Source organism: Passer domesticus, chromosome 1 (genome assembly GCF_036417665.1).
Source record: "Passer domesticus isolate bPasDom1 chromosome 1, bPasDom1.hap1, whole genome shotgun sequence".
Lineage (NCBI taxonomy): Eukaryota > Metazoa > Chordata > Aves > Passeriformes > Passeridae > Passer > Passer domesticus.
In genome coordinates, this window is record NC_087474.1 from 28304167 (window position 1) to 28328974 (window position 24808).

General features: G+C 35.8%; 1 protein-coding gene across 1 annotated transcript in view; it reads right to left on the reverse strand.

Annotated features, from left to right (window-relative positions):
• Window positions 1-917: 917 nt before the first annotated feature.
• Window positions 918-24808, reverse strand: part of MEOX2 (mesenchyme homeobox 2) — a 52002-nt gene continuing 28111 nt past the window's right edge. Inside the window, exons 2-3 of the mRNA XM_064411338.1 lie at window positions 14060-14232; window positions 918-2228 (exon numbers count right to left, since the gene is read on the reverse strand). Of these exons, the coding sequence (XP_064267408.1) occupies window positions 2004-2228; window positions 14060-14232 (398 nt within the window). The 3' untranslated portion in view covers window positions 918-2003. The remainder of the gene's footprint in view (window positions 2229-14059; window positions 14233-24808) is intronic.

The following is a 24808-nucleotide window of genomic DNA, read 5'->3' on the forward strand; positions in this document are numbered from 1 at the left end:
GGGAGGAAAAAATAGCCAAGAGTAAAAAGCTTTAGTATGAATCACTGCAAGCTTTTTCTGTTCTGATAATCCCTGCAAACCTGAAAACCTTTCCCATCCAGACATAAATCAAAATATAAGTGTTCACAATAGTTAACTTACTTCTCTTATCCCATTCCTGTTCTCAGCACTTTTGAATGACAAAGGCTTTTTTGAAAAAGAACTGAGAAAAAAAATGCAAAGCCTCTTAAGTGCTGGAATCAATAAAATGCTGTGAAATCTTTTAAGAAATTAGTTACCCATTGCGTGGATATTTTAAACTAAAGTGGTCAAAACAATTAATGTACAAGAAAGATAAAGCTTACGGTGGAAAGGATTTGGAAAATAAAGAGATTTCTTGATTGCCTTTAATTTTCATGGTGCCCTACTGCTCCACATGGCAGGATTTCAGTGAATGCTCACCAGTAGCAGCTGGGATGTGCACATTTCTTGCTCCTTCTTTTTTTCACCCACTTCCTACCCAGTCCAATTAATCTCTGAATTTTTGGGGAGATGCTTTGAGGTTTTTCTATTGAACAACTTTGTTGAACAAAGGTATGATTAATTCATCCCTTCCTTATATTTATTCCTTTTCTTCCACTTCAACAAGTTCTACAAAATAACCTTTATATTTGCTCTAAATCTGGAAAAATGGTGGAACAGACTCTTGTTGGTTTTGGCTGAAGACATCATTAGCTGCTAGTTAAATTTTTCCTGCTAAAGGAAAGAGTTTCCCAAATGGATCAAGGTAGAAGGTTTGTCCAAGATTAAAAGCCTAATTTTGAAAACAGCTTTGTGTTGTCCCCAGATGAAGTTCCAAAAGACTCAAAAAAGAGACAGGCCTGCTTAGGCAAAAATCACTTTTAGAGTCCTATGAAATCACTGTGGAGAGACCAGAGTTATTTAAAAAGGATTATTTATTAAACATATTTCTTTACAAAGTACAATCAATAGTTTGCATTAAATTTTGGGGTTTGGTATTTGCCTGTATGTACACAAAAGCTTATAACAGAAAATATGTCTTGATTTTACACATGGGACACAATATAGAGTTACCTTCATATTTTGATTCCTACCAACATAAGCACTTGATAATAGCTTTCAGTTTATCTGCTGTTTTTTCAAACTGAACATGAAGCAACAACATTTCTGCAGAGTTTCAGCATTTATCAATGTACTCAATTATGACAAAGTAGAGATGAATAATCCTTTGGACAGTTTCCACTGAGCATGAGTGGAACATGACATTTTTGGCAGGTTACTGGTCTATCCTTATGATTGTAAAAATCACTTTTTGCAGTTATAAGATAGGAAGAATTGAGGAGCTAGGTAAATTTAATAATACCCTATTAGCAGCAGTTGATAGTAAATGCAACATAAGGTTTGTTTTGTCTGTCATACAAGGATGTGTCCTAGCAGACACTATTGTATTGTTCTCTACTTGAACAAAAGTATCTGCATGTATTGTATGTCTTTGGTAAAACAAAACAAAGATATAGAGACAAAAAGCCATTTATTGTCATGAGTGACTATTGCCATCAGCTAATATGAATGCATTGCTAAAAATTAGTGAAGACAGGAAAATGCTGTAAGGTAAATATATACAGAGTTAAAATACATTTCTTATCCACTAGATAGTGATTTTGTGGCACTGTGGTTTTCAGAATATAACGTCTTTGAGAGCAATGTAATTTTCAGTGCAAGCTTAAGCAAAAATACCTGCCCGCTGTCATAAAAACGACAAACAAATCTGGAATGTTCAAAGTAAGTTTGTCTTCCACTTCTCCACTCTTGAGGCACCTTTAAGACATGGCACTTACTGTAAACCATCTAAGAATCAAGAAAAGCAGACACAATAAGCCTGAATTTTCCATAACAACTTTAAAGATCATTGCCAGAGTCACTTGCATAAGTAAACGATGCCTGTGTAAGGCTTGCCAGCAAAGCATCTTTCCTGAGAACGGAGCTGGGACACTCTCTGTGTATCATAAGTGTGCGTGCTCAGAGCTGTGGTCGCTGTCGTGGCTGTCGTCGTTGGCTAGTGAGTCCCCCGTGTGCTGGAGCCCGGCGGCGCCGATGCCAGAGAGCTCGGAGGGGAGCAGTGTGCCCTTTTTCACATTCACCAGTTCCTTCTCCCGGGCTGCTGCCCCTTGCTGGCCCCCTTTTACACGCTTCCACTTCATCCGTCTGTTCTGGAACCAAACTTTTACCTTCACAGAGGAAAGACAAAACAAGAAAATAAAGATGAGGTCACTGAAGGTAAAAATGAACTTTCTACCTGTAGCGCAGCACTTGGGGATTGTATTTTCCTAATGTGCCTTTATGTCTGGATGGTAAAGAGCTTAGTAAGTTTTCCCTGAAGACCAGGCAATTCAGTTTTGGATAGGATGTGAGCACTGGGGATAATGACTGCAAAGGAGGAAAAGGGGTTACTCTTAAGAAGACAGCAGGGCTATCTGCTACAGACAGTTCTGTAGGAACATCTCCGAGCCCTTTAGAAAACATTACAAAGATGACATACCCTTGAAAAACATATTAATGCCATTTTTCAGAGAGAGAAACAAAGTCAAAATGTTTCCCATCAAGGTTCTGTGCAAAAGAACATACATTTTGAGTAACAGAGAACCCTTCATCAGAGGGTATTTACTCTGCAAAACAACTTGTCTGAAATTTGGCATTGCTTTCTTCTTTGTTTCTGTAAGCTGGTGATGAGTTTCAGGTGCAGCACTTTAAAGGTGCCTTTTTTTTTTAAACTTGCTGAAGTATCTGAAAGACCATTTCTTACTATAAGAGCTTAAGACTTCCCTGTCCATTTCACAAATTATTCTAGTCAACTGATCCTTTATTCTGCTGCATTTAACCAGAGACCCTGATCAAATTTTTTAGACAAATAAATACCCCCAAAGTCAGAAGGCAAGACATTTATAAATTGAGTCAAAATTGGCAAATAATTTCAGATAAGAATGAAAAGGAAATTCATAACATGGAAGACTAAAAATATATCTGTGTTTAAGTCATATTAAACCCCAAGATTTTATGGCAGCTGAAACTCATTTCCACTCCTCCTCATCTCTGTATGGAAATATATGAGGGAAAAGTGAGCCTAAATTATTTGCATTGCAAGCCACAATATTTTTCAATAGCCAAAAGAAAAGTAAAGAAAAAAAAATAGATGTGCATAGCAGCTGTCAAATATATTAGACCAGATTAAAGGCTGATTTAAGATCAGCTTCAAGTACTGTCACTGAGAACAGTATGAATAGAATATTCTTCAGTTTGATTCATTTAGAGTTAGTGTTGCTGAAAAATCTTCCCTGTATGTGTGTGCAGCTCTTCAAATGAAGGTTCCACAGAAAAATAAACAATGCCTGCAACATTTAACTTGGAAGAAAAGCAAGAAAGCTTGCAATGCTGGTATATCCTCTGCTGTGTTTAGCAGAATGTGTTTCAGAGTTTTAAAAGAATCAGCAAGCAACAGGCACAGCAGGACATATTGTACAACATGAGTAATAGAGCCACAAAAATGCTGTTTTGCTGAATCTGTCTTACACATCCAGGAAACCTCACAGTTTTTAACCTTTACTGTTGCTTTGAATTTTACATTAAAATTTTACTACAATTGAAGTGATAGATGGCATCACTATTTTTGTATATGTTTATAGGAAGGGAGGTTATTTATTTTTTTAATACTCTATATTCCTGTTAAACCCAAAGTGAGCTGTTAAAGCAAATCACTTGGGAACAGAGAAAAATTATTCCAGGTTAGTTGAGAGCCTTGAAGTAGAGCACATCTTTTCTGCTAGTCAACTCATCAGAACAAAAAAAAATCTCACTTGCCAAGTGAAAAAAGTGTAAAAGGGAAGGTATTTATTACTAGCTGCTGTGATATTGGAAATTATCATACTCAGAACTGGTATCAGAAGTGTCTATGGAAACAACATCTTCAAAAGGGTAGAGAACTGGCAGTTTTCTGGGAGAAGTGATAATGTTATTTTGTTTCATTTTGGGGGTTCTTTTGAACAGTAAAATTTCCCTTGCAAAAGGCATTGCTCTACTTGTCTCAGATACCGCAGTAGATGCAACTGCAATTGTTATCTGAACATCAAAAATAATGCACTTTGGATTGGACCCATTATCACAGGATATTATCACACTTCTTATGAAATAAGAGCCAAGATAATTTTCTTTGGTAAGAAGAAAATACAGGATTGGAGTAATTGTTAAAAGGTCTAAGCAATTCTCTGGATATTTTTATGTCCTTGAACATTCACAGAATATATCACATGACTCAAGGCCTAGAACATATTAATAATGTATAGAAAATATGGTTTCAAGAAAAAGACAATGGTGCATTTGAAGTAAAAGTTTCAGTGCACAGCCTGGATGCAACTACTGGAATAAGAGACATCCAGGCCTTCTGGATGTGGTCAGTTCCTTTGTGGATACTTGAGAAACTGAAGCTAATACTCCTATGACCAGTCAGACACTGTTCTGCATGGGACAGGAGTGAACAGGATGATTATGACTGGCTTCTGTTACAGGTGCTCATTTCTGTTCTTTCACAGACAAAGCTAATTCTCACATCTGCATTTTTTACTGTTTTCTACTCCAATTTAATAAATTATTCTGGTTTTCATTTTTTATGACAATACATTTTGGTTCTGCTTGTTATAATTCAGGCCACTTTGACAACAGTAGAGTGGAGTCTGTCTCCTTGAGCATTAAATCCAAAAGATTGACCCCAGCTTCCAGGTAATGAGTAACTGAATCCAGGCTGGGGAGTACTTCTTCACTCAGATCACCAACCTTCACATCAGCTCATAAGATCATGCCTTAAAGTGTCTCCATCAGGGATTAGTAGAGGTCAGCATCTGCATATTAGTTAATATAAATCAGTTAAAGGAGGATGACTTCCCTTTCCAAGAATGAGTACGAGATACATTTGCATATTCCTCCAAGGATCCAGCATGCAATGCTATGTCCGCATGTGTCCCATTGTATGGGAAACATGGTATCTGGGGAAAGCTGGGAGGAAATTACTCCAGCTACCTTTGCATGCACTCTCTTGAGTGTAGAAGGAAGAAAGTAACACTGACAATCTCGTGGGAGGAAATATACTAGTGATGAACATATAGCCTTCCCATAAAGAGAAAATGGTAACAATGTTAAAAACCGGGGGGGGGGGGGTGGGGAAGGCTTTTTTGTTCAATACTTTAAATAAACTGCATTTGATTTACTTACAGAATATAAAATAAGCAATTGTTTTTTTGGTATGTCAAAGATTATTCTCAAAAGCTAGAAATCATTTATAGTCAAGTTTATAATTGAAAATATTGTGAGTTTATTTTGATACCATTGGCTATGTTAATGTACATCAGTGTTCTTATATAAGGGAATGCATTATACATATACAGAATATTTTTTACTATATATTTAATTATGTCCTCCATTATGAGGACATATGACATTATGAGTCCATTATGAAGTACTAAAGTCTTTTGATCTGATCTGAGCTTTTGATCTGATCCAAAGTACACTAATGTCAACGTGAGTTTTTTTCATGCAGCTCAATAAACTTTAAATTAAGATCTTAATGCTCATGTGCTAATAATATGGGACAGGTACTTCACTTGTTATTTCCTCTAGAGATCAAATTTAGATATTAGAATTCTGAACTTCCTTTGGAGCTGAAGGTCAGTTAGAGAGGGTATAATTGTTACTGATATGTGATCCATCGATATTTTAGTAATGGGAAGGAAGTGAAGCAAATTTTGTGTGAAGTAATTCAGAGCATTAGTTTATCTTGGTTTATGGAAAAACATGCTTTTTAAACACACAACTCATTTAAATCTTTCAGGTCTTGCATAAAATATGAATCAAAACAAAACACCCTGAGAAACATAAAGGAGAGAGAACAAAGAAAGAAGATAGAAAACATAAGTAGAATAGAATAGAATAGAATAGAATAGAATAGAATAGAATAGAATAGAATAGATCTAGAATGACAGAGAGTGACTGAATGACTGGATGACTGAAAGAAAAAGAAAGAAAAATTGAAATAAAAATAGAGAAAAAAAATCTTTACTGAAGTGAACTTTAAAATTTTTTGAAATTTGCCCCAGTGAAAGAACTAGTAGTGATATTCACAACTTTTGCAAAAAATTATATCCATTAAAGAAGTTTAAAGGTCTACTGTGACAAATTTAATAAGATTTACAAAGATGTTAATGCTATTTTTCAAGGCTGTTAGCTCCAGCAGGATCTGAGCGTGCTCACCACCTCCCAGAATCAAGTCCTGATTGCCTACTGTTTATTGAAATGCACTCCCTCGTCTCCACCCTTTGACTAGCACAACTTGACTGTATAGAGCAAGCATGTGTATGCACAGAAAACAAAGGAAGTGGCAGGAAATGAGCTGTATTAAAGATGATGGTAGCATTAACAGCTGTTTCTAAATCAGTGCTTACGAGCCAGTCTATTGAGCACATCTGCTTACTGGCACGAAAGGCCCATTTCTTTTCCCTTAGTCAACAAGTTGTTTAGCATCTGCATCTCCACATCTGATGATTGGACTGTTACTTTAGATATGAATAAATTATTTCTCATCGCGTATCTTCTGATCTACACAATAAATGTTTTTGCTGTGACCAATTTATTTAAAGGTCTGCTTTGTAGGAATCATAGGAGGGGAGTCAAAACAATGAGGTTGACATTGTTTGTGTCTACATTGCCAAAATACTTATTGCATACTTAAGATATATAAGTCCTTAGTAGTCTTAAGGACCACATGATGGGCTGTGTTGGATGTGTATCTTTAATATAACTTCCTTATGTAGACATCAACAAATCCTTTTGATTAAAAATGTAAATATTTGCTAAACTTCTGATTTAATGCTCCTTCTTCAGCAGAGCCTTTCAGTCATGTTAACTTTAAGAATAATTGAATGAAAAAGTAATGACTGAATTCAAACTATATTAGTTCTACTATCAGCTCCCTTTCATCTTTTAGGAAAAAAATACTTTCTCTTTATAAAAGCTAATTTCTGAAAATGAAAAAATCTTTCCTAAAATCCAGTTTTCTATTCCAGGTTTTAGTGGCATGAGTCCCAAACAAGATTAAAATTTGAGGCCTGATATCTAGAGAGCCTTAAAAATTAGAAACAAGAGTGCTGTGCCAGTTGTAACTATTCTTTTGCTTTAAGGGATCCATATTTCTAAGCAAGAGTCTTTGCAGTCAGTATCCTAAAGTTCATGTTTTAATATACCTAAATGATATGTCATGAAGACAAAAGCATCAAACCTTTAAAGCATTCTGTCTCGATCAGCCACTGTCCATTTACTTTTGCTTTCATTATTTTTAAATCTTTCAAGTTACTTTCTTCTGATACAGACAAACATGTAAATAATAAAAATAACCCTGACTTTTCAAAATTAGAAAAAAAATTAAGTTCATTTCTAAATTTTCTTTGGCCTTGAAAGCACTCGTGTTATTTTTAGATAGTACATTTATGCTGCCAAGCTCTAAGGAAAGTCAAAGTCCTGAAATTTACAGAAATCCCTAGTGTTATACAGCTGAAGCTTGCCTTTTTAGCATGCATACAGATAATATTTTCGTGATAGTTTATTCAGAAACTTATAGAAGTAAATAGAAGTGTACAACCTACAAATAAATGTAAATGCTCGTAGAACATAACTTGAAGGAATTGCATTTTCTATTCCAAAGAAATTCTCATAAAGATCTCAAATACATTTTAGAGATTAAAACTATTTAAAATAAATCTTAGTATTAAATGTCTTCTTAGTTATTATAAAATATTTCCAAATATTTCTTCCACTTGAAGAAAATTGACTTATCTTTGGAAATCACAAGGTACCAGGACCTTGTGATTAAAATTACTTAAGTCACCTGCTCACTTATTTAAAATGATCTGCTCAGTGTTACATTACAGAACTTTGCACTGAATGTGTACAAGTACTTTGCAGCAGCTGTTGAGTAAAAAGGGAGGTTTTGGCAGGTGCACAAAGGACAGCTGGAGCTTTTGGCACCCAGGAAGGTGTAGGAGTGGGTTCTGGTTTATTGTTACATAAAAGTCAGTTGAGATTTTGGTACTGCTTAGGTGATAGATTCTCCTTTCTACCTCCCACATTTAAACAGGGATGGAATAGACATTATATTTCAGAGGACAGCAGTGATAGCAGTACTTTATTCCAGTTTCAAAAGTCTTTGTGAGCACTCAGTTTACCTCCCTCTACTCTATTATTTTTAGAGCCTACTTTCATCAATTTCTTTACATATGTATAGTACCTAAAGGGGGGGTTACAAGGGTGGAGAGGGACTTTGATAAAGGCATATAGTGATAGGACAAGGGGGAATTGTTTTAAGATGAAAGACAGTAGGTTTAGGTTAGATATTAGGAAGAAGTTCTCTACTGTGAAGCTGAGGTTGCCCAGAGAGGTTGTGAACTCTCCATCCCTGCAAGTGTTTAAGACTGGAATGGATGATGATCTAAGCACCTTTGTCCAGTGAAATGTTCCCTGTCCATGGGCATTTGGAAATAAATGATCTTTAAGGTACTCTAACCCAAACAATTCCATGATTCTATGATCATGTGATTCCAAATCTACAAAATAAACAAGTGGTGAAAAACTAATTTGCGAGGAAGATGACCTTTAGCTAAACTTTCCTCCTCTTTGTTTAGACATTTACCTCCATGAATTATTGTACAAATCAAAATCATGCATTAATTATAACTAAGTTTTGTAGCTGCATTCTTTCCTGAGAAAGAACAGAGGTAGCACAGTAACTCTTACTGCTGGTATTTATATTGCTCAAGACAATTATCAAAGTTTTAATTTATTAAGAGTGTTACTTTAAATAAACAAAAAATCTAAAGGATTTCAAGCCACACAGATTCATTATTATAGTGTGGATAGAGTGTGCTTAACACATGGAAGTGTGGAATGAGCAGCTGCCTTTCAAAGATGTGACAGCATGACAGACAAATATAGTCTAAGCCTGTCCTATCAATGCAGTTGAATTTTGTTTGATTTTTGTTTGAAAATATTCACCACCTACCATCAGTAAACTAGCTTCCTAAGGTAGAAAACTAGTTGTGCCATGTAATGCATGAAGAGACATTTATACTTCCAGAGGCTATGCAGAACAAACACTTGATGGAGGAATATTGAACTCCCTGTTTTCTTGCCTGGGTGGCCAAGTGAAGCTACTCTTACCTTACCAGTGAAGTTTAAAAAGTGCAGTGATTTGTGTCCCTTGACCTTTGTAATGCTGAAAAGTATTTTAGTCAAGTCACTTGTGATGAAATTTTCAGGTAACCAGGTCTAGAGAAAAATTTTCTAATGGTAGAGTTCATGTAGTATTTTCATGGTCTTAACAGTGCAGTGCTACAGCGTTGGTTATGGTACTATACCAAAGTATAATTTAAATAATAGGGCTTCTTGTTTCCATTTCTGGCAGGAAAAAGGCATCACAAAGCTTCTTTCTTTGTGACTCATTCCATGTTGGTACCACATGCATGGAAGTCAAACACTTGATACAAAAGCATTCTTCACTTGGACAAAATTTTGTCCTTTGCCTATGCAAAATCAATGGGTTTAGGCCTTTTGTAAATGATTGGAAGGTTCCAGGCAGATACTGGAAATTAAAGTTAAGAAGAAATAAGCCTCTCGTTGCCATCAGCAGAATTTAATCTGACTAGGTGGGATTTTCCGTTTGTGTTGGCAAACTGAAGCATTACATATTTGGTCTGTTTATTCCGGTAACCTTAGCCAGCCTGAAGAACTGCAACGTTACTCTTTTGATTAGCTCCATGCAAAAAGATCTTGTGAGATGGAAAGATCTCCTACTCTTTCTATATTTGGCAGGATCAACTCCATAAAAATGTCCATTTTGCCACTCCTCTGATACCCTACTGCAGCTGCTTCCTCCCCTCATCCCACGGTGAGATATTAAAAAGTCTGCATGGAACCTTCTCCAAGTTTATCTGGAGGTACAAAAAAGCCAAGAATGCGTCTGTCAAGGTTACAAATATCTAGGGAACTCAGATAGTCTAACTAGCTCTTCAAAATATAATAGAGGCCTGCCAGATGAAAATTATTAACTGCTGCCTGATCTGGGATTGAGAGTGCACTCTATAGGAGAGGGAGCAAGCATTATATGTACCTATATTTCTGGAGTTCTTACAATACCATAATAGAGCCATCCTACCACCAGATGTGCTTAAAATGCTCTCAAAGTGCACTCTTAATATCTCGGCAATTGAGGCACTTATTTAATGTCATCCTCCTGTCTTGTAACTCAGGTTTCCTTTTTAGGGAGTGATAGGATTACTTCCTTCTCTTGAGCCATATGTTGCTAGGGGTTATTTTTCTTTGGATTTTTTTTTTCCTTTTTTTTTGTGAGCCATTTATGTTTGAATTGATCTTGTAAGTTATTTCAAAAGTCAAATGAAGCCTTACGTTGATGACTGCAGAAAACTTTAATACTCTTATATAGCTTTTTAAATATGGTTAGACATATGGTTTTTTCTACAGCTTGTTTAAATGCCAGACAGGTAATTATGAAGTGTTAGTTGGTCAGTGCCTCTTTTAATCTGTGGCGTATGGTAGAAATTATCACTATAGTCAAGAGGAAGATAGAGATTTTTTTAGATAATAGGCTACATGATTTTTCTCACATCTTGGGGAATAACTGAAAGTTGTAGCTTTAAGATGACCCAACAATACTTTCCCCAGATAATTTTGTTGTTCTTATTTGAATAATACACTTGTTTTTTTAAAAAAAAATCCTAGAGAAAATCTAATGTTATAAAAATAATTCCATCAGGGGTTAGATCTGCTCTCAAAACTATTTTCCAAGCAGATACATTATTTCACCCAATAGCCAATGCTACTATTTTGCCATTGTACTATCTCAAAGAAGTTTCAATTCTCTGTATGCAAATTCAGTGTTTCATGAGAGACCAAGAAATCTCCCAACAGCAAGAGATCTACAGCATGTGATGAGATCAAGGCTATCACTTTTGTATTCACTTATTTCAAACAAAGGAATTACTACTTCTTTCAAACAAAGGAACTATCAGCTATTGTATTTTCTGCAATGCAGCTTTGGGGGAAAATACTAAAGAAAAATGGTTCTGCAAACAGCAATTTTCAAAAAATGCTACCTCATGGGAAAGGGGCAGGGTGGGGCATAGTAGATAATTCCATCAGTATATTTTAGATAATTTTTTTGCATCTGTTTAATTTGATACCTGTAAGTATCAAATCTGATCTCCTCTGTAGAGACAGATAGTCTAAAAAAAAGTAATAACGCTAGTAAGAATGAAAATAAGTGCTATTATCTTGCTCAAGGGTAATGATTCATTTTGGTAATGATGGAAAGACAGGTCCTGAGGAGAGTTCCCTCTCTTAACTGGAGAGAAAAGAAGTATTAATGTCACATCACGCTCACCCTGAAGTACATTTTGTCACTGGAGGAATACTGATATAAAACAAGTATGCAAGAAGAGCCAAGTCTTTTGGGTTATGGCATTCAGCTTCTGAAGTCTGCCATATACAATGGAAACCCATACCCAGATCCATGCTATTTACACTATTTTTCTATCAAAGCAATATATTTGGTTCTAAAGAGACCTTTATACTTTATAACATTACTTGGCTTAGTATGATTCAGAAACTGAAAAATATGTCCTGAATTTCCCCTCAGTGTTCACTTGTTGATTAACAATACAGTTTTTATGCTTTTTTTTGTTGTTTCTTCTCCTTTTTTCCAGACCATTTTACTGTGGAAGATACAGAACTGGATTCTATCAAACTAAACATCTTAATGCTTTCCTTTTCTAAGGTGGTGTTAAACAGGAAGGAAGGAAGGAAGGAAGGAAGGAAGGAAGGAAGGAAGGAAGGAAGGAAGGAAGGAAGGAAGGAAGGAAGGAAGGAAGGAAGGAAGGAAGGAAGGAAGGAAGGAAGGAAGGAAGGAAGGAAGGAAGGAAGGAAGGAAGGAAGGAAGGAAGGAAGGAAGGAAGGAAGGAAGGAAGGAAGGAAGGAAGGAAGGAAGGAAGGAAGGAAGGAAGGAAGGAAGGAAGGAAGGAAGGAAGGAAGGAAGGAAGGAAGGAAGGAAGGAAGGAAGGAAGTTATCTCTAGGAGCTCAGTTATCACTCTGTGGTAATCTGGAGATGCAGAGAAGGATTAGATTACACAATTAAATAGACTAATGACAATGTTATAAAATTTATAACAATAATCTGCAGAATGCTTAAAACTGATGCTTTGTTACAGCTGGAGAACAGAAAGTACTGCCATGATTTAAATATATTCTCTGTACTTGTGTAGCTGGATGGTGTTTTCTCCTCCAGAAAAAGTATTCTATATTTACCTGTGCCTTTTCAGTATGCTAAATGCTTTTAGATTAACTATGCCCTTCAGGATAGTAAACTGTCTCTTCATTTAATTGTACTACTCAACATGATCTTTGAAGAAAATAATATAGAATTTATTAGGGACAGCACTTAAATTCTAGGCCAGATTCACTATTATTAAATATAGAGATATATCCAGCTGACTGATTCCTGTTGAATTGGCCATCAGATATTTTTTAAAATTTATTTATCATTCTTCAGTTTCAAGCCAACTCTACCTTTGTCATCAAGAGAAGAATTCATTCCTTCTCCCCTTAGCTGTCAAAATGAGATGTGAGTCTAAGTAGCACAGACAGTGGAAATGAAAAAAGGCAAAATTTTATCCATTGTTTGATACAAAATAATGTGTTTCAAAAACGTAACTACCATAGTTAAGTAATTGAAAATTACCCCAGTGAAACCTGGCACTACGGTTAAATCAAATAAAAAATTACTGGTTTTCTTGAAAAGCTCAAAGGCACAGCCATTCTCTAGAAGCTTTCAAAGCAAAAATCAGTTGCATTTCCTTTTGTAAGAAAAATGTGTTCACTTTTTTAGAAAAGGCTGGATTTTTGCTGGATTCGATATATGTACCTATGGCAGGTGTCAATGAAACTAAAGAAAATTGCAAATCTTCTTATATGTAGATTTCACAAATCATTATGCTATTTTGATACCTACTTTTGACTATATCATCATCTTGCTCATTGCATCTAAAGCAATCCCTCAATCTCATATTGACTCCTGAAAAAAGAATGACTGTCTACCAGTGGGTAAAAATCTTTCCATTTTAATATTAAAACTGTAGGAAATATTTCATCAGATTTTATGTACTCGAGACCAGTATTCTAAACTTCTTTACTAACACACAGTTTCAAAATATATACATTGATGGAATTATTATTTGAAGTGTGACTTCGCTACCTATTTAGTGTATAGAGATGAGATCCTAAAACACTTTAATACATGTGTAACATGGATATTTCCATTAGAAATCAATGTGACAACATGCATGATGAAACTTAAGCACATGCAGAAGTGTTTCCTGGACCAGGGTTTGGTGAGCAGGAAACCAATAACAGTGATAAGAAATTCCATCATCTCCTCTGTTTTCACAGAGCAGGGTAAGATAAAGGGGTTTAAAATGCCTGTATCCCAGTTTTGCTGGCGTTCCCATTTTTGCTGCCATCTGGAGACAGAATGTTCAGATACTCTGCATTAGTGGCCACTGCATATGCTTAATAGACTGAACCAAGCTGCTCATATTTGTTGCATGCAGGCAAAGCAACTACTTGTGCATACAATGTTTGGGACCTACCCCGTCTTCAATGACATCAGTGTGGACAGATTAGAAAAGACATGCACCCATCAAACAGATCTATTACTCATGCTTTTATCTTCCATCTCTGCCTAACAGATGAAATTAATCTGTAAGTGGTATATATAAAAGTATAAATTACTTTCATAGCAGAGAGATAATAAATGTATATAATTTTGCTAAAAACGTTCAGTCTGATGTATCAACATAGATATCAGCATTATAAACAGGAGCTTTACTGTGAGAAGCTACTAATCACTAGTACATATTAGCCAGACATTTAAAGTCCATTATTTTTCATCAGTACCTGTCTTTCAGTGAGGTCAAGATTTACTGCTATCTCATATCGTCTCAGCCTGGTCAAATAGTTATGATGAGCAAATTCTGCTTCTAGCTCTCTGATTTGCTCCTTGGTGAAAGCTGTCCTTTCCTTCCTGGGTTTACTGTTGACCTCTGTCTTGTAGTTTCCTTCTTGGGAATCTGAAAAAAAAAAAAAAAAAGGCAAAAATTAATGTAATGACAAGTGTAGAGCTAAATAGAAAACAAGCCCAAAGACAACAACAAGCTGAAGTTTTTCAAACTTTATTGTCTCTGAAACACACCCTTGCTTTCATTCCTATGGATCCTTTGCTGTAAATCAGGAAAGCAGAAGTAATTCTGGCAGACTTGAGCTGCTGCTTCCATTGACACATATCAAACTTTAGCTTAAAACCTTGCAGTGTTTTGTTTTGTAACAATTCTCTGAAGAATTTCTGCAAAGCTTCAATTCCTTCCCACTGTTGGCAACTCTCAGTGCATCCAACCAGTACAGGATATGTATCATTTGATTACTGTGTAATGAGTAATACTTCAAGAATCTCTCTCCCCTATCATTTCACTAATACCTTAAGCCAAAGCTGTTTTACAGCAGACACTTTGAGGTTTAGTGCAATTACACTTTCAGGGAAAGCTAACAGACAAAGCATAAGAAACTGAACACATGTCAAAAGGAAGCTGGTCCCATCCCATGTCCCATTGTCCCATGGGATCTTCTACTCATGCTATGGTGCAGGTAGGAGCTTTTTGGCACAGCTGGTATCAGTATAGGAAATTTGCTACCACCATTACCTAAGGAATACATTGACTACAATCAGAGGAGCTTTGCTGAAAATTTCATTATCACCCTCATAATTCCTTTTGCTCTCAGAAACAGGTATATTTAGTCCTGACCCAAACTACTGAACTCAGTAACTCATTCACAGTCATTCTATTGCTGTCAATGAAGTCAGCTTAAATAAATTAATGTTCAAACCATAACGGAAAAAAAAAAGAGAGTGGAAAAAAAAGAAGGAAGTAAGAAGAACAAGAAAAAAAAAAAAAGAAGACCAGACATTTGTAAGTTTGGGTATGGTACAGCACCTATAAATCCAAAATTAGCAGGAGATCAGTACAAGTATCATTAGTCAAATTCTGGCCTCACAAACCATCTTAAAAATGTCACAGATTAATTCACACTTCAGCTGCTGATTTAAATAGAAATGTGCATCAACATCCAAATGAACTGGCTCACAAAAAAATCACTCCCTGGGACTCTGTGTCAGATGAATCATCCGCATGCCTGAGCCTGTCCAACTGGCCAGTGAGTCTGGTTTCAAATCTACATTTTATAAAGGTATAAGAATGTTTTCACTTTTTGTCAGTCACTCTGTTCCTTGGAAGGGAACTTTGGTTTTTTGGGGGTTTTTTTGGTTTTTTTTAAATGAGAACTGTTTATTCTTGACTCAGTGCTACAGTCAATAATTTAAAATATTTCAAAGCTAATGGCTGCATATCACCAAACCTCCACTTTTGCTGACATAACACACAGAACTTTGCTTCAAATGTGAAGTGTAGTGCTGGCAGTATGACTGAGGGTATCCACCAAAGTTGTTGAGTGTGTCTGGGAGTTGTTCAGCCACAAGTGGAGTAGGGCTTTCCTAGGGTAGGACGTTAGATGGCAGGCCCATTGACAATAGTGTGGGGCCAAGGTCTATTTCCAAACTCAACATAGAAAACTTGATATTTCATTCCTAGAAATTCACATTTCTTCCTTTATACCAGTAGGCAAACTAGAGTCACTGTAACTTCTCTCCACGATTTTCTGTTTCAGGAACATACATATTGATTTTTTTCATTTAAATTTCTCTGTCTGCCATCCCATTATAAGGACCAAATACTAGTAGATCACCTGAATTTAAATACTTAAACCCCTATATCCCCATTCCTTTGAATCACTGAAAAGGCATAACTAAATCATTATTCTTGCTATTTTGACTTACCATTCTTATACTGCCAAATATGTTTCATACAGGTTTGAAAGCACATGTGTGTGCATAGTCATTATGTGCTGCATGACACAAAAATTAATTTTATGCAAGTAATTTCTGAAGTCCTCTTATAACTGTCCTGGTCATCCTCTGCCTGTGTGAGGCCATGAGACAAGACGTCTTCCCATGTCAGTAGTTGCTGTAGGAAAGATCCCTGGAAGATGGATCTGGAAAGCTCACTGCTTTCCAGACTAGAGGTTATGTCCTTAAATAAAAGTAATGTACCTACATGTGACACTGATACCATATCAAAAATAAAATACTAGAAATGAAGACTGGATACACAACAGAAAGAGGGGTCAAGGCTATAAAACCTTGGCAGCTACTTCTATCATGAATATTTGAAGGGGAAAACTTAAGGAGCACCCTTCCAAACGTCTCCCAGGAAGATACTGATCTCTGTAAGTGACTGAGACTTGTAACATGAGCAAATTTTCCAAGCAGATGGTTCCATGAGGAAAACAACTTTGCTGTGCAGCAGCAAATGGTTTTTCATAACATTCAGAGCCAATGGTTCTTGGGATACTGAAAAGGGAAGGGGAGGAATACTGGGATAAGGAAAGGGAACTGCATGAGTAGCCTATGTCCACCATCTTTGCCAACAGAGAGGATTCAAAACTGCTATCAATGTTAGCCCACACAGATCCTGTGCAAATATAAGTATTCATGGACTACTGGTTATTTAGACATTTCTTCCATTGCTGGATACTACCCTTAATTCAATGCTGGATTTAAATGCCTGACAGCCATAGTTTTGTCAGCAGTAAGATTCCACCAGCAGACTGACACAGTGGGAAAGTTGCAGGGTTTTATTTGGTTTTGAGATTATCATTGATTTGATTTGTAATAGTTGAAATACACTAAAAACCATGTGGTGTATTCAAACACTGCTGAAAGCAGAAGTTGGAGGGGTACGCAGAAACCTGGGACAGGTATAGAGAGCTGACTCCCTCTCAATACTGAGGTAAATGCAACTGGAATCCCAGGAAATCTATTTCAACAAAAATATGGCCAGCAAGACAACGATATTTTGCTTAATACATTTGAGACATTGAAAATATATCTAAAAAGAGACTTAAATGGATACTAGTTAGGGGATCCTGAGTCTCATGCTGTCATCTGAGCTGCTTGCTGCAGTGTTGCTGTGGTTCATGTACAGGTTGCCTTTTATGTCCTATTGAAGTCATACTGCTTGGAATTTCAGTTTTAAAATTTTGGGTTGTTTTAATTTCCAATGAGAAAGAATCTAAGTGTACTAATTGGTTGTTGTTTTTTTTAACAGTCTCTATAAAGCTAAGATTGGGAACTCCCATCACTTTCTGACCTTCAGGACTCTGCTCACATCACCTGACTAGCTTCTCTTTGGTGGAAAATGGGTGGGAGACTTGGAAGAGATTCTTGGCAGAACTCACGTCAGCCTACATCTGTTTTGCAGCTGTTGCAACTAAGGAAAGAAAAAGGTCCCAAGAACCTTAGTTTTCTTCTACTGGCTACATCTTATGCCAAGTGGTAGGTGTAGAGGCAGAGAACAAAGCCTAGGGGGAACTCAGTTAGACTACTTGCCTCTCAAAAGGCACACATAAAATACATACAGATGGTACTAACGACTTGATGAAAAATACAGTAATCTATATTGTCTGTCTTCTGCCTTCTGCCAGACAAATTCTGGCACGCTTTCAGAAGATGTAGCCTACATGCAGGTATTTGTACCTTATCAGTCTCTCTTTTGGAAACCTTTGTTCTTTAGATGTCAAGTAATGTAGGCAGTTAAACACTGCTTTGAGGGATGCAGGTCATGCCTTTTCTTAGAACTGATTTTATCACTTTTCAAAAACTCCAGGCAGCATCTTTAATATCTCCTGTTAGACAAAAATACTTGTTGGTAACTGATGTAAGAAGGTACTGCTTGGAAAGACATTCAGTGTTATAAACGGCTGTTCCACAAATCTTTGAAGACTAAGATTTTTGCCAAGTTTAATAACAGCTCAAGATGTATTTTTAAAAAAAGTTATTCCTAATAATGCTATTCCCCACCCTCAAAAGTTGCTTCTGCTTTACTTTAAGGAGTGTTTTGTTCTTAATCCCCACATTTGTATTATCCCACCAAAGTTTCTATTTCCTTCTCTCTACATCAAGAGCTGAAGCATGACAAGCAAACACAGGATCAAACTCCTCTGTGTAGAATATGAACATTGATAATTTTGATGTTTTTACTTCTGATACATGTCCAAGGAAAAAAAAAAGACTGATCACAGAACATGAAAAGAGACTGGTGGGGATATCTATGGTACAAAGATCTGCTAGTAACCAGGTTGGGTCAGAATCAAAGGTAAAATGTGTAAGAAGCACCGATTTTTTTCTGGGATTAGTTAAAAAACTGATATACCTTCATTTCTTAGACAGAAATTAACATTCAGTTATGTAAACATCCAGACAAAAATTTTCAAAAATAAATCAGATTTCTAGTGTTTTATTGGTAGTTACAGAAGATTTTTAGGTCCTGATATCCACCCTGAGAGTGAGTAGTGACAATAACCACCAATGATTGTTGACCAAAAGGCCATAAGAATTTCACCTTTATTGCTCAATATTCAGGTTTTCAACTTTCACTAACAGTTTCCAACGCTTGCCCTTGAAAAGACCCCACCACTAGCAAACAATTTCTAAATTTATTTCATTATTAATTTATAGTCAATTCGGGTAAGTTATATGTCCTTAATTACATATCTTCCTATAAATGATGATCAAGTGTTTGCAGAAAACAACTACTACATAGGTATCTATTTTGAAATGAAGCAATCTATGCAAAGTATTAAAAGCAGAAAATCTTGCTACTTCTGAGTATTTTAATGTTTTATGAAAGAATATTTCTTTCAAACATAAATCTTTGGCATTTGTTTAAATAACTAATATGTAACAAAATCTTCTAAAAATCAAAAGAACAAAATAGTGATATGTGATTCAATTCAAAATGCTTGCTTACTTTTCTTTTTTCTTTTGAGATGCGAGCAATATGAACTAAGGGAAAAGTAGCAAGGAGATGGTGCAAAGGTCTCCATATGGTTCCTATTTTTTTGCCAGAAACTACGTGTGAGAGCAAGATTTACCCCAAAACAGTCACCTTCAGACATTTTTGACATTTAGTACGGAATATTATGGAGTTTTTATATGAATTTTTTTTCTAAATTTTCAATTCAAAGTTGCTCAGAATTAATATGAAAACTTACCCTGTGTCCAAAATACTGCTCTTTGCTTTGCAGGTTCATAAGTTAAACCCTTACTCCCTAGTTTTGTGTATAATCTTTGTACGAAAGAAAAAAAAAAGTCTACATATCTATGTTTACTTTGATGCACCTTCTCTTATTTGCAACAGATGTTGCAGACTTTATTAATCTATTTTTGTCTCATAATTTTCCTTCTCTTCACAGTCATTTAAATAATGTTCTTAAAAGACTTTGCCTAGTGAAAAAGTATACTTCCAAATCACCGAACACCTTCAGTCTGAGTGCCTCTTTTGAGAATGTCATTAAAAGTATTTCTGGAGCTGCAATTCACTAAATATTGGAACAGACAACATCATCATTTCCATAATTCACAATTCCGTGTGTGCAAAACTGCACAGTAGCACAAGTGCGATGTCAAAGCTACATGAATCCTTCTTTTCAGTTTAATGAAAGCAAACTTTTGTTTGCTTATTGAGTTAATACTTTCTAACAGTCTGTGACAATTAACAATTTAAAACAGCCTCATATCCGCACCCAAAAAAAACACTGACCTGGCACAGCAAAACCTGTGGGTATTCTGAAACACACTATATACTGTCCTAATCTATTACCTACTGGCTGTTGCTGCCAACATTTTGTTATCATTGCCTTCTGAAAGTAAAAGTCTAGGAATTATACTGCACTATCGGAAACATTGATTCATAACACTGTAGCAGCTAATGCTGCAGGTTCTTGAAGACACCTCTGTTTGAAAAGATATTCGTCTACCTTCTAACTACATAACATTTACAGGTCACTGCTTCTTCAAACCATGCAGATATGGAGGACAACATATGTATTCTCTCATGAGTGAGAATAGTAGTGATCTAGTAAGTAGATCTTCATGTGGGAGACACTAATCTCTGTCCAAAGTGTGGTATAATCACAGTTTATCATAGGAAAAGAGACAGAGGATTTCTCTGAAAATAACTTTACAGGCTCCATTTTAATACAACATTTTATCCACTGGGATTGACAACACCCATTCACAGTACATTCTGCAGATACATCTCTTACATGCAGCAACAAATAATGCCTGTTGGTTTTTTTGCCTTTTTACCAAACAAGTTTTATAACTTGCTTGCATGCAGAGGAGCTTCATTAAAGGATGTTGAGACCTGTCAGGACCACCTTCCCAATAACTGGGAGTGAATCTTCCAGAGTAAAAGCTAACCTATAAAATTAAACCAAAATATTTTCCATATGGGAGCTTCTTAGAACAAAGATCAACAAGTGATGAAAACACTAGTTGAGATAGAAGTTCATATAATTTCTCTTTCCAACCAAGAGGAAAAGAATAAAAATTAAGAGCAACCAAACCCAGCCCAAGAACTGTGCATACCTCAATCATCATCATTCTCATCATTCTGATGAAAGTTCTTCCCAGGAGAGGAGCTGTATCAAACTCCAAGGAGGCATTGAAAGATTCCTTTTGGTGCTACATTATTGTATAAAAATGATACTTGGGAAACATTTACTTGGGAAAATAGGTCTTGTCTTCCAAGATGGTATTTGAAAGATCTAGAGCACTGCAAACTGTAGAGAAGTGGTTGCTGGAGAAGAGAAGCAACTGGAGGACACACAGAATTTACTTAGAAAATCCCCTCTCAATAAGTCTCATCACCCTAAAATCATAGGTTGTAGTTTTTACTTTAGCTTTGCAAATCAGAGACCCTTGTCCTGGGAAAAATACTAAGCAGTGTCCTGGGACTTAAACAGAAAGCCATATATAACTCACATCTAAAAAAAAAAAAAAGGAAAACTTTTTAAAGAAAAAAGAAAAAATACTTAAGCAATAAAAATGACCTATGGATCATTTAATCCTTTGACAAGTAAACTCCAGTAAACTTTTTGAGAAAATGCTTTCTCTCAAGTATGTATAGATTTGCCTCTTTAGGCAAAATATAGTTGAGGTTGCTCCACTTTCTATGACATAAAATGCTATACATGTGGCTTAAGATATTGCCAGCAAAAATTGAGATGTGGGTAAGGAATCCAAAAAAATGTTGCAGTGACTTGCTGCTAAGAAAGTCACCAGTAATATACCAAAATATATCAGTATGCTTCCTGCATGTGCTACATAGCATTTGAACATCATGAAAATGGATATATTACTTATTTCTCTGCACAGCCAGACTGCCACTGTTGGTGTATTGGAATCCAAATGACAGTGGGATGGGAAGCGATGCTTTTTACAAACCTTTTTTCATATAGTAACTTCTTTATATAAATGGCCATTAGCTTTATGTGCTTTCACATTAGCATTATTAGTCCCTTATATTTAAGCAGCAGTACATTCCAAGGCAAAACTAGCCATGTTTGCTTCCCAAATGGCAGCCAGCACTTGATAATAATTCTGTTCCTTGGAAAGTGCAGACCTTGTGGATACTATTCTTTGAATCAGAGAGTAAAACATTTTTAATGTGGTTGCTTAGTTACTCCATGGAAAGCTGTCAATTATTTAATTTTCTGCTACCACTATAATAAATCTGCACTGTGAAATTCCTAAGATACTTCTAATTAACAATTGTGTTTTACCTATAAGCAAGTAGGCTTCCAATTTTTTTACACATTATTCACATTATCCGTAGTTTGCAGAAATCAAGGTGTAATTTGATTACAAACTTCACTAAGTGTATAGCCTAGAGCTCTTTCTTCCAAAGTTGGTGTGCTCAAGACAGGTGGTGCCATTGCCTCCACTCCTCCTTCACACACAAGACCTTACATTAGAAAAAATACAACTGAATTTATAGTAATTTTTGTAGGTCTTGCAACAGACCTCATCATTGTGCCACAGTATGTAACTTCACTACAGCAAATGCCCTAGAAAAGACTCTGCCATCTAGGCCAGTTTCTTAGGATAGGCCAAGTTCTTCCCCAAATCACAGTGAGCAAAGTGGAGAAGCTCAAGAATTTCAGCAGAATCTCTTCTCAACGACAAGGGTGCCAGAGCTGGTTTTGCTCCCATTGTAAATACCAGTTTACTTTGTGTAGGATCATGAGAAATTGTGAGTTGAATAAAGAAGAGTATTTTCTTAAGCTCCTTCATATATTTTTTTCAAAATATACAGGCAGAACCTACAGTCGAAATTACGCTGACTTCTAAGTTTGCTTTTTTAAAAAAGTTTATTGCAATTGCATAACCTCCTGTCTGAACAAAAAAATAAAGGCTTTGCACATAAGCCAAAACATCTAGGATTTTAGTTTTCCATACTTAGCAATAAAAGTTGAAACACTTTACATCAGCTTAATACAGTTTCTTGAGGGCTCCATATTGCCTAAGTCACTCATCTTTTCAAAGCTTCAGGATACAGTTACACAAAGGAAAATATAAATGGGTACCAACCATTCCACTTTAACGCTTTCTAAGAATTATTTTGCTGCTACAGGAAACAGGAAGCCATTTCACAGTGGTATTTTTAATGTAATTCTTCCACGTGTGTTACACTAGCTAATTTTTTTTTCCGTTCATCACGAAACAGATTTATTTGGGACCCCTTAGTGATGTAGTGAAAATTTTATATGTGTTGAACATATGAGAGAAAAAAAGCAGTGTCTGGAGCAAATCTAACATCCAATACTTCTGTTTAATCTTATGTTAGTGTGCCCTTTCTCAATTGTTTTTTTAAAATTCAGTCTGCTTGAAATGTTTTTACTCTTTCTAAAACCTGTCCTTTTTAAACACCCACAACTGGCCTCTAAAGTGTGTGTAAGCACCTTGCAGAGCTACAGGATCACAAATCACCTTCCATTTCACAGTCTTGATGAGTGTCACAACCCCCCACACACAATTCCATGTGGTCATTCTCTGCCTTAGTGGCTGTCCCTAGTGGACATGGCTCAGCTAGTGTGGCATTACAGCTTTCAGCATGAGGCACAGATGTAATCTCTGTCTGGGTCTCTAAGAAATATAGATTTCTGTGCAACTGTATTTGCCTGCATATGTTTTAGTGACATGTTTTGTAAATCTTATTATCCCTCAGAAAGCATTAAAATGAAACCAACAAGCCCAGCTGTGCTCATAACCCACCTGAGCAGATATCCAGACTTTTTTCAAAACAGAAAAACACACACACACACACACACACACACATACACACACACACTCCCTCATACTCAATAAGGTTGCTTTTCTGGGTGTCTTCTGTTATTTCATTCACAGTTTACTTTACAGCACTGTGCTGAAGTATAACACTAACTATAAAGCTGGAAAAACAGTGAAAAGGACTTTCCCACATACAATTAAATGGAATTACCTGTCTTACAGGGAAAGCCAAAATAAAAAGCATTGTAAAATAAAATTTTTCAGATGTTTTACCTATTTGTACCATTGGCTTTCAGGCCAACCATGAAAGTTTCATTTTTCACTTAAAACTATTACTGTCTGTTAATATGAGATAGAAACCCTCCTAATGACTGCTTTGGAAGTTCTGAATATCAGCTCGTTTTGACTTACCCTAAAAGTTCCCCTATTTAGCACCGTGACACATTTTCTTTTCTTTCTGTTTTCTTGAATAACTATCGTAAATGGCAGAATTCATTAAAAGCTCCCAAAGGATTTGTCATGTTTGATGCTAACACAATTTCATTTTCAACCTATAGTACAGGTTAGTTATAGTTAAGGTTGGAAAAATGCTCACATAATTAAACTGAAAACTCAAAATATTTCTCTAGATAGTATATTGGGTGAAGGAAATAAATCTGTAAAAGAAATAAAGTCTATCTAATAGTTCAGGTTTAAATTTTATTCTAGATATATTTTACTAAATATTTTACAGTCTGGTCTTTTTAATGACTAATTTTTCTTAATTGCTAACAATCAACTTACATAGTTAAAGCTTGTAGTTCATAAATGAAAGCTTTGGCAGAGTACAATTTAAAAAGTCCTTCAACTTCCATGTGAGTAAAAAGATATTAATTTTTGGAGGCCTTCCTGTATTTTAAGATTAGTGTGCAAGAAAATACTCTATATCCAAAAGGGAAATTTACTTCAAGTATGGGTTCAATTACAGCTTTTAAAATGGCAAAATTTTAATGCCATACTTGTACTGTTCCTTTTTATATTATATTATTGTAAACAGTAGTTACAATAACTGAAAACTGTAAACCTTCTTTTAATTTTAAAAATGGACTGCTACTTCCAAAGGAGTTGATATTCCCTACAAAGTCTCAATTCTTCGTTTAGAAAATACAGTAACAAGGAACTGATTGTGCAAACATGTCAGTGTGTACATAAAGTTCTGGTCTCAAGTGAGCCCACTGAGAAGAAACATCCTAAAAAAAAAAGAAAAGAAACCCCCACAACCCAAAAGCACCCAATAATCAAACCCTATGTCCACAGTATTTTAGTCAAATTAAAAAGTAATTTTTTTCTCCAGCTTTATTTCTAACTTCTTGTCAGTAATGCAAAATCTTTATGTGATCACTAAACTCATACAAAAGTAAAAA